Source organism: Oryza glaberrima, chromosome 8, assembly GCF_000147395.1.
Source record: "Oryza glaberrima chromosome 8, OglaRS2, whole genome shotgun sequence".
NCBI classification, from domain to species: domain Eukaryota; kingdom Viridiplantae; phylum Streptophyta; class Magnoliopsida; order Poales; family Poaceae; genus Oryza; species Oryza glaberrima.
The window spans coordinates 6,230,776-6,245,812 of NC_068333.1; the positions used below are offsets into that span (position 1 = coordinate 6,230,776).

General features: G+C 42.9%; 2 protein-coding genes across 2 annotated transcripts; both read right to left on the minus strand.

The window, feature by feature from the left end:
• Positions 1–774: 774 nt before the first annotated feature.
• Positions 775–2,470, minus strand: LOC127782841 (BTB/POZ and MATH domain-containing protein 2-like). Its single transcript, XM_052310114.1, has 2 exons — positions 2,349–2,470; positions 775–2,212 (listed from the first exon to the last, which is right to left on the minus strand). Exon 2 carries the CDS (start codon positions 2,204–2,206, stop codon positions 1,118–1,120), a length of 1,089 nt encoding a protein of 362 aa, XP_052166074.1. The 5' UTR covers positions 2,207–2,212; positions 2,349–2,470; the 3' UTR covers positions 775–1,117.
• Positions 2,471–5,886: 3,416 nt separating this feature from the next.
• On the minus strand, positions 5,887–7,013 carry LOC127782085 (BTB/POZ and MATH domain-containing protein 1-like). The gene is made up of 2 exons (XM_052309150.1): positions 6,534–7,013; positions 5,887–6,219 (listed from the first exon to the last, which is right to left on the minus strand). The coding sequence occupies exons 1-2, from the start codon at positions 7,011–7,013 to the stop codon at positions 5,887–5,889; spliced, it is 813 nt and encodes a 270-aa protein (XP_052165110.1).
• Between the last annotated feature and the right edge of the window lie 8,024 nt (positions 7,014–15,037).

Below are 15,037 nucleotides of genomic sequence, written 5' to 3' on the forward strand. Positions count from 1 at the left end.
CCAAGATGCCCTTCACATCTATACCCTTAAGTCCTTACCAGCGACTACCTTGGTTTTAGCAGATCAGCATAACTGCAGCAAGCTTAAGCAGGTTTGCATTGATTTTATGGTCTCTTCAAATTCGATGGACATTGTGGCTGGAACCAGAGGTTATGCAAATCTCAGAAAGACTTGCCCTTATGTATTGATAGATGTGTTAAAGAAGAAGGCACGTATAGCATAGGTGAGCAATTTATCCTTGGATAAGTATATGACTAGGAAGTCCAAGTTAAACTCTTAGCTGTTTATTATGTCGACAGTTTCCTACGGCATTTCAAGTGTACTGCTCCTGTTTAGCTCTAAAATCTCAAGTGTACTGCTGTTCAGGCCTACATTTTACCACCTTCATAAGGTTCAACATGGTAAATAATCTCTCTATATTGTGCTTGCTGGTGTAAAAGATAATTAGTTTTTATTCTAAATGACTAATAGAACACCAATGCAGTAGATAAAATCCTCTGATAATTATGAACTATCCAAAGTTCCCATTGCAGCAGTAAAACATGAGCACGCAAAGCTATAGAATAAAATTCGTTAATATAGACTTGGGGCAATATAACCAGGTTTAGCTGTTGGACTCGAATGTCAGATGAAACTTAAAAGCCTGACAGCTAACCAGATAACCAAGCATTAATCATGAACACGATCATCCAAACAAATTTCAACTACACAAAATTATTGCAATGTTGATTGATCAATCAAACTACTCATGCTGTCATGCCGCAAAATGCCATATCTCTGCAGGCAATGTATAACAGGGAAACAGAATATTAAAATGACAGCATCAGTGTGTTGCTAGTTATGCTGCTATATTCCCACACTCAGTGGAATGGAACTTTTTTCTAATGTTGTTCAACTCAGCAGTTGAGAACTTGAGGCTATGACAGCTCCTTACATCGATATCCAAACTATTGTTCATCTAACACTTTTCCCTAAAAGTAGATCATAATTTAACACAGCACATATAACCCCCGGTGTTAGCAGAGCTGCTCTTGCAAAACAGACATTCTATTCATACAATTTAAGAACTAGAACCTACTCCTAGACAGCACCTAAGTAGAAGGGGGTTCATTAGCATTTAAATTCTACGTAACTTACTTGCCTTCTCGAATACATCAACTAAGACAGAAGGGCAAGTCCTCTTGAGATCAGCATAGCCTTCAGTTGCCACCACATCATCCATCTTGTTTTGAGTGGCGATAAACTCAATGCAAACATCTTTAAGGTCGTTGCAGTTGTGCTGATCAGCTAAAGCCAATGTAGTTGCGACGGTCTGCACATCAAGATGCTCGCCAAGGATGCTCTCGCACTGCAACTTCATCCTGTCCATGGCATACCTATCAGCAGCCACAAGTAAAAGCCTGATCATCTCATAGTAGTCGTCATCACTGAGATCATCCATGTCCGGCAACGAATCGGTGTAGATGAAATGCAGGAGGCCCCTGAAAACATCAGGCTGCATGTCTTCCACGGTTACCCGCCGGGCCCTCTTCTCCTTCATCTGCCCATAGAGCTCCGCCTTGAAGACGGATGACCGTGCTGCAAGGACGATCTTGTGCGCGGCGATTTTCTCTCCCCCAACAACGAAAGTCACATCCGCCCCTTCCCCCTTCTCCAACAATTCGCCAAAATTTTCCAATATATCTGACGGCGGCACCTTGATTAATTCATGGGCCTTCACGGTATTAGACGCCATCGATTCCTGGACGACGACGGTAACAAAGCATTCGATTGTGAGGCGATCGTCCTTGATGTAGCCTGACGCTTCCATCTCCAGTTGACTTCTGTGCATGAAAGTCGCGTAATGCGGAGCAAATTTGCTACTGTCCTCAGAATTGAACATCCTGTGAGTTGTTTCAGAGTAGACACTCTTTGGCAACCCGGTGGCAAGATTAACCAATCTCAGGTCGTAGGCCGCCCGGACGGCGCAGTCCTTGGTCAGGAGCTCGAGGTAGACCGAGATGTAGTCCTTGGCACCATCGCCTTTGCCGTCGGGGTAGAAGCGGATGCACCAGTCGTAGCCGCCGACGGCGAAGGTGGCGGATTCGACGAACTCGTCCACGCCGATGCCCTTCTTGAGGCTGTACCCGACGATCTCGAACGAGTGCCTGCCTTCCTCCGACTCCGTGGTGTGCCTCGACACCGTCTTCTTCTTCTTGGACACCATCCCCCGCTGCGAAATTTCCCAAGAACCGATCGATCAGAGCAGGTTGGGGGGATCGGATCAAATCGGCGGGAAAGGGGCAAGCTAGCTCTTCTTGCGGCGGCGGAGGAGGAGGAAGCGCGGGGTGAAGCTGATGGATACCAACCTTGCGTGCGTCGAGGGCAGAGGCGATCGGCGGCGGCGGTTGCGGCGGAAGATGATGAGCGACGACGGCGAGGAGACGCCTCTTCGATCTCCTACATCAAACCCTAGGCAGTGAATTTTTATATTTTGCCCCTTCCAATTGGATATCCAACTTTTTCTTTTTTAAGATGATGGAAAATAAGAGTGTTTTACGGTTAAAGATGCATCGGTTGGTCTGGTGCGCGTCGTCCGTTTGCATTAGTTTCGGTTCTTCAATTCGTCCAAGCTGCATCTATAGATGGCCATAAGGCCCGATGGCCCGGCCCAGGTACGGCCTGGCCCGATTGGCCAGGTCCTGGGCTGATTCCCAAACACGGTGGGCAAGCCCGGCACGGCCCTATCCAATGAGGAGGGAAGAAAAATAGTTTAGGGACTAAAATTAGACTTAGTGCAGCCATATAATTCGCAGGCCAAGAGAGAAGGGATGCATATAGACTTATTACAATTATTCATACATGACCCAAAGAAATGAGGGACGGAAATTATACCTTTTGTATGAAGAAGCATGATGGGTTGTCGTGCCTTCGGGCTGGCCCAACATGGCCCGAGTCGTATTGGGCAGTGCCTGGGCCGATGCTTCAGCATGTGGGCTGGCACGGCATGGTCCGGTGTACTGGTCGGGCCGTGCCTAGGCCGTGCCGAGCCGTGCCGCCCAGATGGCCATCTATAGCTGCATCATCTGACTCAGGAACCTATTCGGTTCACGCTAGGAAAACTAGGAACCGTGTCATTTAACGGGGAAGTTCCTGAGGCTGCAAGTGGGCCACCCTGTCAGGTGACGGTAGATTTAACGAGGAGAGCTAAAACATGTAGTTTTGTACTAACGGGGTCCCTAAATATGTAGTTTTATGAGATAATTTTTTAAAATTGTAGTTTTTGTGATAGATTGTGCAAAGTACCTGTAGTTTTGTGAAATTTACTCTTTTATTTATGATCAGTTACAGGCTTATTTGAGCTTCGCAGGGTTGCCATGTAGGAGAGATGAACCATGGTGGAGAGAAAATGGGGAGATAAGCATTGGGTTTTGTTAGATTTGGTATTTTTCTACTCTAGAAATAGGATGTGCTTCAATTAATTACCATCCTAGCACACAATTCTTTGAACTCAGATGGTCTTACATGGTATTGTCAGAGTGCAAAGTAATCAAAAGTGGCAATATTTATAGAGTAGCAAATCACCAATATTATTTTAGGGGAGTGTAGTACTTATATACTTCCTCCGGTAATTAGTATATGATGTTTTAACGCTAATTTTAGTGACGGAGGGATTATATAATAATGACTGGAGGGAGTATATAATATCCAACACACACGTTCTCCAAAAATGTGTGTCACATTTTGAAGATAATGCAATCAACACTATGATAGCATAAGGCATATGCTGCGCTACATCCATAAGCTCCACACAATGGCAAGCTAATGTGCAATAATACTAGATGAAACTCTTTGCATAATTGCATTGCTACAGGAGTATTGTATGCTAATATGGTAGAAATACAACATATGATGACTTTAATCTAAGCTAAACGACATAACTTTATATACTTTGCGTAATTTACATCTTTAATCAATCGAAAAGCTACAAACAATTGATTGATCATGCAAAGGCAAAAACTAATTAAGGACTGTGACTTTATAAGAGAAGAAAAAGAATGGAGTCAATTTAGACCATAGAGTAATCATCGAAGGGCTTAACATAGTTGAGGTGATGCGCCTTAATGAGATAGAAGATAAATAGCATTAACTGTACTTAGTGTGGATGAACTATATAGTTATACTAATCACATCTCGTACATGGCTGCGGGATGATTATGTACATGTTAATGACTTTAAAAAGATGTGCACACTAAAGAAAAAGAATAACTGAACAAAGGGAAAAAATGTCTAGTAGTTAGCAACAAAATAAGATTTACTTTAAGAGGACTTACATTAAAATTTTGATATTATGCTATCTTGTAAACCTGTTCATATATGTGTTATGCCAACATCAGTATGAAAGAAATAGTGCAAACTAATAAATCTGGTTTTAAGAAGCCGCTAGTGAAGAAAATATTTAATTTCAAAAAAAATACTAATTAATTAAATGGATATAAAGTACACTCTAGAAAAACCAAATCATTAATTGTCCAGAATGTTTGAATGATGAATTGCTTATGGTTGATCAGTTTTAGTCTTTCTTTGTTCTTTTATTGTTGAAACGGATGGTTAGGACATTGTCTGTTGATGATGTGTCACTTAGCTTGTATTTACATTTGCTTACCTTTAAGGTATGTTTGGATAATGAAAAATAAGGGGTGGGATTGAGATTGGGAAATGAATAAAGGGTTGGGATTAAATGGAAGTGGGAGAATGAATGGTTAGGATTTAAAGATATCTTTTGGTGGGTGGGAAATCATTTCCCTAACCCATTAGCCATTGGGCCCGTTCACCGCCGTCGGGCTCCTCCCGCCACCGCAGGTGTGCTCCTCCTGCCACCGCCGCTGGATTCGCGTGGATCCGAGTAGGGGGATGGCCGCCGCTGCTACCTTGTTCCTCCTGCCGGCCGACTGCCGCGCGCCCCTCGCTGCCTTCGATGTCCGTCGCCCTACGCTGGATCCGCTGCCGACCGCCAGCCACCGCGCACCACCGCCACCGCCGCTGCCTTGTTCCTCCCGCTGGCCAACTGTCGCGCTCTCCTCACCGCCTTTGTCTTCCGTCGCCCAACACTGGATCTACTACCACCCGGGCGCCACCATGCAACCACCACCACCGCTGCCTCCTTCGATGCATGGGGAGCCTGCCACCACGGACCCACTGGCCTCTGCCGCCGCGCTCCCGTCCGCAATCCACCGCTGTGCGCCCGAGAATTGAAAAGGAGAGAGTTCCCGGGAGAGAGTTTGAGAGAGATAGAGAGAGAGGAGTATGAGAGGAGAGGAGGAGGAGGAAGATAGGAGATAAGGAAGAGGTAAGGAGATAGAGAGGGGATGACTTGAACAAATTCGAAGTGCTAAAGAGTGAAAGAGGAGGTAACTCAGACTTCTAGGTGGAACTTTAAGAGGCCCGCCTACGAAAATATATTTTTCCATGCGGCCAATTAATTGGCACATCTGAAAAAATAGCTATATTTTTGCATACGGTTCCCTAAGAGGGATGTCTATGAAAATAGATTTTCGCATGCGGGTCTCTTAAGAAGCTGTATGCAAAAATGAGGGTCGAGTTATGCAGACACAGACACTTATCCGTCTGCAACCTATTGAGGTGTTTGTCTAGGAAAAATCAGGTGTGTAGTTGTGACGTGCACGTTTTAAGAATGATCCAACTATCAAGGTTTTAAGGATGATGCGTGTGGCTCAAAGCATGTCGAAATCTTTGTTTCAATTATATAGGATATATTTTTTTTCCCAAGTTGCACATAATTCCAAAACTTATAGCCGATGGATATCAATCACAATGAGTTGCTCTAGGAGGTTATTCATATAATCTGTAAGTAGCCACATACATGTCTTAACATGAGCTGCTCATCTATGCTTTGCGCAATCTGCTTGTCTCCTCAAACACATCTACTAGTAAAGAAGGGCTAGTTCTTTTCAGATTTGCATAACCTCCTGTTGCCGCAACAGCATCCATCGCATTTGAAGAGGCCATAAATTCAATGCAAACCTTCTTAAGCTTGTCACAGCTATGCTGATCAGCCAAAGCCAATGTAGTTGCCACATTGTCCACATGAAGACTCTTGCCAAGGATGCGGAAGCAAATCAACTTGAGACTGTCCATGGCATATCTATCCGCAGCCACAAGTAAATGCCGGATCATCTCAATCTTATCACCTCCCTGAAGGTTCACACACATGTGATTCTTTGATAACCAGAAGTAGACATTTTATTTTGAGAAATACAGTACGTACGCAGGCGCTCACAACGTGCGCACACTCACCCCTATGAACGCACACACACACCCTACCCCTATGAGCACCTCCGAAAGACTGAGCCGGCATGTCTTGAGATTGACGAAGTCACCACAGGCGCCTCGCTGTCGACGGGTACGTCGCCTACCACTGAAAGAATAATAGCCGTAAATGTGAGCACCCGTGTCAAATCTAGGATTTGAACCCGGGTGGGCTGGTTCCACCACAAGGAACCTAACCAGTTGAGCTATGCTCACTTCGCAACCAGAAGTAGACATTTAATTGTGAGGCGATTGTCCTTGATGAAGCCTGATTCTGGCAGCTCAAGATCGCTTCTTAGCTTGAAATAGGCATGTGAAATGACAGTTCCAAACCGATTTTTACCCCTAGAGCTGAACACTACTGGCTGTTTGTTCAGGGTCAATTCCCAGTTGGACAAGCCAGGTACCTGATTAACCAATCTGAGGGAATACAATGCCTGGACCTCAGCATTGTCACTCATAAGCTCAAGATAGACTGAGATGTACTCTTTGTAAGCCTCACAAACTCCATCAGGATAGAAGCGAATCGCCCAGTCGAAGCTACCAACAGCGAAGATGTTCGACCGGACAAACTTGCCAACACCGATGCCCTTCTGGAATCTGTACCCGTTGATCTCAAATATGTGCCCACCCACCTCTGACCCTGTGGTGCATCTTGATGCCATCGTCTTGGCTTTGGTGATTGGCGTTAACCCTGAAAGCATGGTTCCGAGAGCTGATCGGAACGATCTTTGTATTAGTTGAGATAAAATGAAAATAGAACAAGTTTGGGCTCAGCTACTCACACTTAGCAACAGGTAAACATGATATATAATATAGTTACCAGGAACACTCAGAGGTTGTTCAAGGTCGAAGTTCCCTGCTGAATTTAGGCACTACACTATTTTACAATTTTTAGCTAAATTTGAATATGAGAAAATGTGTAAGACACTTTTACATATGTGTGGAAGTGATGCCTATAGTGATTGATATTGGTGGTATGACAAGTTCAATTTATATATCATCAATGGTCTTTAGTTTGTCTAGACTGATTTCTAGTATGGTAGTACCTGGTTCTGTTTCAATTATTTCCTTGATGCATGGCAGTAAAATGGTTAATAAGAATGATTACTTTTTCCTATAAATTGGAACACTATGTTGTGCTACGATAGACCATGTTATAATAACATGGCCAATAAGAACCACTTCTTAGTGTAAACTTCAGTAATACTCTTTACTTACATTTTTTCTGGAAGAAGATCAAGTGAACAAGATAAGTTAGTGGTGGAGATATATAGCTTGGGAGAAGACTGTAAGAGAAGGACCCTGTGGTGAATCTAGTCGTGGCAGGCCAACTAGCTTTTGATGATGACAAATCTAGCGGTTCCCGCTCTAAAGATGCTGGAGAGGATCATGTCATGAGTGACTCGCCAAAGAGGATTGATGAAGGCGCATCATGGTGGTCGGCAGAGACTCGACAGATTGGATCCATTGTGTTGATGTCATGGCAAGGTGGGGGTAGTGGCAGCTATGGAGTGGATGGAGGTTGATGGTTAGCTATAGGTTGTGGGGGGAGTAGTACGCATGCCTAAATAGGAAGATGAATGAATAGGTATTGTTTTGATAAGACTTCGGTTAAAGTGAGATGGATGGAAAATGGTATGAATAAGACTTCGGTTAAAGTGGGATGGATGGGAATGGTGTATTTGTTTCCTATTGAATCCTTGTTTTTCCTTTGCATCCATTTGCGCTAGAACTTTTTTCCTCTTTGTTCTTTCTTCCTGTCATGAACCTCATGACAAGAATCAAGATATATATTTCTTCAGGGGCACAAACCACCAAGAAATACATAAAACTACCAAAGTAATAAGCTTTGCCAGCCAACCAACAAGGAATACCCACCAAGTCTAGAGGGCAAGGGAAAGTCCATTTTATTGGCGGCTAACAATGTGGAAAGTTTTTCTTGGCGCTTTTATTTTGGGCGCCAACAAAATTATGTATTCTTGTAGTATGAAGAATGACACCTGTCCACATGTTGAAGCCATGCATGTACACCCACCACACACACTCGAGGCTTGTGGCTGGAAATTCTTTACATACTTTGGTAGTACAATCCAAACGTCATATAATTTGTGATTTCCTTGGTGCATTAGTTGTTTAAATTAATCGTTTTTCTTTGCATAAATTAGGAGGATAGAAGGCAGTATGCAAGTTGAGGTAGCATATATAGAGAGAGGGAGGATGCTCATCTCAGTTTTATGGGTGGAGGGTGGTGGAAGATGAGATGGGATCTATGAGCTGCACAACGTCGTGGGTGTATGACTTTGCACACCAAGATTTCAATCCTTATTTTCACATATATGGTTGTGTGTACCTTTAGTTGGTGTGTGTAAATGTCAGAAGTTATGTTTACTTTGTCAAAAACATGTATTTATATTCCTCAAGTGCCATTAAAACACACACAAAAAAGGCCTACTACAAAATTTATCAAAGATTTTGATAGAGCCTTCTTATGGGCATACAAGACAAGCAATTTATAAGAATACCAACGCAGCATAATCCACACACATGATATCACATATATCATCACGATTAATTCCAATGAGCTACCACAATAGGACAAACCACATATGATATCTATGTTTGATTTTCTACTTATATGAAACTAAGGTGCATATATAATTTAAACATGTATATATAATAACAAATGTAAAGTTAAATTGCAATATCTTCCATGCACGAAATGCCAACGCATCTGTGAGTACAAAATACTAAAAAAGCACAATATGGAATTGTAAGAACACATAGAGATTTGCAATGAAGAAGGGGTATGATCGTGAACAATTTTTCTTTGAAAAAAAGCACGACGGTTATGAAATAATAGTTTCCATCCCAAATAAATTTGAATTTAAACAATTATTTCCATCTAAAATGAATAAAACTGAATATTTATTTTGAAATCACATGATTCACCAAAATAATAATTCCCATTGTGGACAATCTTGAATGTGTCCTTACCATTTACTGTTAAAGCCGAGCCGATTGGGGGCAATGCTTGCCCAAAAGAACACAAATAAAGAACCAATTGCAACAAACTCAGCAAATAAATCAGTGGCACCTGAACCATCCAAACCTGAAAAAAAAAATAACCCAAGACTAGTAAATAAATACCACTAATAAATCCTAAATGTAAATTATAAAGCCTGAAATCTAGAACTCCAACAAACTAGCAAAAACATGGTATCCCATTATTAATTTGAGCATATCTTTTAAACCACCAAACCTAGCAAATCAATTAAGTAAATCGCAGCATCTACAGAATTATCAACAATTTCCATGGTTTGCTTCTCTGTTTTTTCCGACACGGTCATCAGCAGTGTTTTGATGATATGTCAACCACTTATTCGAGTTAATTGGAAAAAATACCAAAAGAAAGATATTGAAATATGACAGCTATAACTTTTCTTTTTAAGCTACAAAACATGATTACCGGTGCAGAGTGCTAGATCCAATCACCCCAACTCCCGGAACCAATGGATTGAGCCTCCTCAGGCCACCACTTCCCTCCATGCGTTGCACCTTCTCCCCCAGATCTTGCAGGCAGAGTTGACGGTAATGGCAAGGTGGCCATGATGACGGCACTATGCTAGCGTCACTTCCATGTCTATGCTCGTCCTTGGCCTTGTTCTGCTGACATCCATGGTCACCTTTCTCCATCTCCACCTCATGCCGATCTGGTAGGTAGTAGCTAGTGCACGCCATTGGCAATTGGATTGGAGTGATTGGATCTAGTCTCACCCTGGAGGTGGTGGAGCCTGCATGGATGGTGAAAATGATGACGAAAAGACCGGTAAGGCGGTCCGGCTACCGACAACGGTGACAAAACGTGATGACAAGGGGGTGGCAGACACAAGATATAGTGACGGTGCAGTTACATCAATGACAGTGCATGATCAGCCTAGCGCGTCGGATGGGGTTAATGATCGCTTGTTCTTTAGAATAATAAATGATTGTGGCAAACAAAGTTTGGAAATGAAAGCAAATAACATTGAAAATTATTGATATGTTACTATATATAACACTATGTTGATCGTCCTAACACACTCAAATTAAGGACTCGTAGCAGAACTAATTAAAGGCAACTACTTTACAGTACACAAAAGTTACGCATATAGTAAAAGAATACAATTAATTAAAGCAGTACAAGACATTCCGTAGGTTCTATTCTTCCAAAGACACAGAAAGAAAGAACAATTAATGGATGAAATCGAATGGAATTTAATAAAACTAGCTCTAATCTGAACGAAATTAAGTAAACATACGTAAACTAAAAAGACAAGATTGATCTAACATATAAAATTTCACAAAACATTACTGGTAAGAACTAGACTTCATTAACATGGTTCCAACCGAAGAAAAGCTACATGAAATACCAAAAATGCTCGGATCAAGATCTGGAAGTAATGTAATTAAGATTATAGACAAAATTATCAAAACTCACCTCGAACAAAAACCGAATTATGAATCAATTTACTGAACTACAAAAGCACGCGATTAACCCTAATTCTCACTTGAAACCGTACCCTAAAGAGAAGAATTAGGTTTTCTGATCAGCTCCTATATATCTCCCTCCTATATTAAGTAAACGAGCAGCCCAACAGCAGCCCGGCCCATTACAAACTAAAACCCTAAACCCAACTTTTCTGTTCCACGTTGGTCCAACATTCTCTCAACTTGATCCAAACATTAATCCACTCCATAATAATAATTATTCTCTAACAGGAAAAAAAAACGGGGTGATGGCAAGCGGGTCGTACAGCTGCGAAGAAGGCGGTGGCGCTGGCCCGCGATACGGCATTTTTTTTATATATAATTTTCTTTTTATCCATGAGCAGATTGTTCAGTTTAGTGTTAAAATGTAAACTAGAATTCGTATTTGAAATGTAATGTATGCTGTATGCATCGGGGACTAATATTAATTTCGGGTTACCTCAATTCGGGAAGGTTAATTTCAAAGGAAAACCACCATTCCGTTCTGAGAAAACGTACGGAAAAACGGAAACAGAGAGCTATATATATTCGCACGGCGCACACAACTTGATTGCTTAATTCATATTCATACGCAGACGGGTTGGCCGGGGAGAACGGCCTCGCCGAGCGCGATGAGGCAGGTCATCGTCGGTCCATGTCGTCGCGGCAGCCAACAGCACGGCGGCTCTCGCCCAGTGTTCGGAAATTTCACCCCCCACCGAAATGCTAACATCTCATCCGAAAATTTCGGTTTTCTGCAATTCTTTATGAATTTGGTCAAATTTTATTCAAAATCCGTCAAAAATTCAAAAAATTTCCGTCTATCGCTCAGCTACGGCAGAAATGTTGATTTCGAAATTTAAAACCCTGCTCTCGCCGGTGTCAAGGTGGAGAAGGGGTAGGCAAGAGAGGGATAGAGCCGTGATGCTCCTGTCCTGTGCGTCAAGGAGGGTGGCGCCGACGATGCGAGGAGGCAGGACGACAAGGAGACCGAGAAGGAGTCGTCGGCAAAGAATGCCGCGGCGACGGTGTTGGCAACTTTTTTGACAAGTTGACAAGCACGATCGTAGCACCTTAAGCCTTACGGTGATCCTAGAGTCGCCAACCACCTCGATCTAGCAAAGAGCTAAATCTAAATGGTTTTTGATAACTAAACCGGCTAGCGGAGCCGATTTCTAGATAACTACTCGTCTCGTGGGCAAAACGGAAGGTTTTCAGGACAAACCTACAAAGAGGTGTTGCACCCTTCCAGCGGCGGCGGACGGTTTACGGCGCAAACCGACAAAGATGGACAAACTAAGAGAAAACTAAAAGCAATATGAAAAACGATTCGATTGATTTATTATAGATTGGTTTTTTACAATGAACCGGCCATGTCCCTTATATAGGGGTTGGTCTTGCCCTCTACAGGCCCTCCTCCACGTCCAACTCGGGGTAGAAACCAAAGGAAACTCGAAACATGCCTTCCCGAGCAAGGAAACCTCGAGACCCGACGAAACACAGTCGGACTCGGACCTGTCGGTCAGACCGGCCTCATACCGCCGGCCTGACCAGTCCTCAACCGGCGGTCTGACCGCCCAACACACGGCGGTCAGACCGGCCCACTCGGAGGAAACCGGTAGACTTCCAAATTTTGGCAATCTTTTCTACTTTAATCCTAGGTGCCAAATTTGTGTGTAGACACATGCCCCCCTGCCTTTTTTATGAACAACGTGAATCTAAAAGCATAGAACATGTTTTAGTCTTAGGACGATAATCCAATTACCGGCCATATATAGTACCTCCTAAGCATCTTGCCAAACACTCGGGAAGTATTTCTTCAAGTATTTCCCGTTGATTGCTCGCTGAAAACGCTCCCCTTGAAGTGTCTCCAAAAAGTATGCGTTCCCTCAAACAATGCCGCACACTCGATAAGGACCCTCCCAACTAGGAGACCACTTACCGAACTCCTTGGATCGAGTACCCAAAGGCAAAATTGTCTTCCAAACCAAGTCTCCAACTTGAAACAACTTTGCTTTCACCCACTTGTTGTATGCCTTGGCTACCCTCTTCTTCTCTTTCTCTATTTCTTCCAATGCCTTCAAGCGCTTGTCGATGACTTCATCAAGGTTGTCTCCCATCAACGTCTTGTAATCTTCACTTGACAATTCATCTTGCTTGATATAACGAAGAGAACCAAGATTTACCTCTACCGGTAAAACGACTTCTTGACCATAAACCAACTCAAAAGGAGTGACTTTAGTGGCACCATGTTTAGATATCCTATGTGCCCACAATGCTTCAGAAAGCACCTCATGCCACCTCTTTGGGTATTCCTCAATCTTCTTCTTCACTAACTTCAACAATGTTTTATTACTCGACTCGGCTTGTCCATTAGCCTGAGCGTAGTAAGGAAAAGAACTCAACAATTTAATACCATAAGATTCGGCAAAATTTTTCACTTCCTTAGACATAAAAGAAGCACCTTGATCCGTAGTTAATGCTTGTGGAATACCGAATCTATGGATAATATGCTTCAAAATAAAGTCAATTACCTCCGTATGAGTCATATTCCTCAGAGGCACGGCTTCAGCCCACTTGGTGAAGTAATCCCTAGCAACTAGCACGAACCTATGCCCTTTTAATGACGAAGGATAAATTTGACCAATGAAATCCAAAGCCCATCCTCGGAACGGCCATGGTTTGATTATGGGGTTCAACACGGCGGCGGGCGCCAATTGAACATTGCCGAACCGTTGACAAGCCTCGCATCCTCTATAATATTTGAAGCAATCATCAATCATCCTCGGCTAATAGAACCCCGCTCTCCTAAGCAACCAATTCATCTTATGGGCCGATTGATGAGTTCCACAAATTCCTTCATGTACCTCTCCCATAGCTACTTTAGATTGATCTTCATCTAAGCACTTCAACAAGACACCATCTATATTCCGGCGATATAAATCCCCATCAAGCAATGTGTATTTGAACGCTTGCCGCCGAATTTTCCGATCAACCTTAAGTGTGGGATCTTTCAAATACCGAATCAAAGGAATTCACCAATCTTCTTCTGCTTCCTGGGCACAAATGTCCGAATTTACAGTTAACTCGGCCTCCAAATTGATCACAACGTGCCCCCCAGCATCCAGCCCAGAACCGGTCAGACCGGCCACACAAGGCCGGTCAGACCGCTCGGGGTCACCGGTCAGACCGGCGGCATGCAGCCGGTCAGACCGCCCCTGGTCACCGGTCAGACCGGCTGTGCAATGCCGGTCAGACCACCCCTGGTCTCCAGTTTTGCCAATTTCGCACAAAGATTTAAAATCAAGCACCGGCTCTTCTAATATCAGAAATAATCCCTTCTTCACATTATAGCCAGATGCTTGTTGTGCCAAGTCATTTACTCTAGAATTATCACGACTAGCAATATGCCTAATAGCAAAATTATCAAAATTGGCAATAATATCCAAAACATGAATCGAGGTACCTATTTAGTGATCCGTCCAAGCATTTGTAGACTCCGGCGACTTGTTGCACCACCAATTCCGAATCACCAAAAGCCTCCACGTATTTAGCTCCAACCATCTTCATAACTTGTAAGCCGAACAATAAAGCATTGTATTCGGCTTGATTATTTGTACAATAATACTCCAAACGAACCGATGCTTCATAACACATGTCATTAGGTGAAAACAAAACTACCCCTATGCCTTGACCTTCTTTGCAAGAAGAACCATCAAAATAAATCTTCCAAGGTATAACTTCAACTAAGCAAACCTCTCCCTCATAAGCAATATCTATATGATGGTCCACTATAAAATCACATACAATTTGGCCTTTCATAGATTTCAATGATTCATAAGCCAAATCATATTCTATCAAAGCATATGCCCACTTGCCAATTCTCCCACTTAGAATTGGCCTTTGCAAAATGTGTTTAACAACATCGGCTTGACAAGCAACTATGCATGTACTAGATATCAAGTAATGCCTCAATTTGGTACAAGCATAGTATAAGCATAAACAAAGTCTCTCTATAAAGACATACCTCGTTTCGGCATCCAAAAGACGGCGGCTCAAATATGTAATGATATATTCCTTGCCATCTTCCTCTTGCGTCAAAATGGCACCAATGACTTTGTCCTCGGAGGCAATATATAACCGAAAAGGCTTTCCGGCTTTAGGCGCACGCACAACGGGTGGAGTAGACAAATACCTCTTCAACTCTTCAAACGCCTCT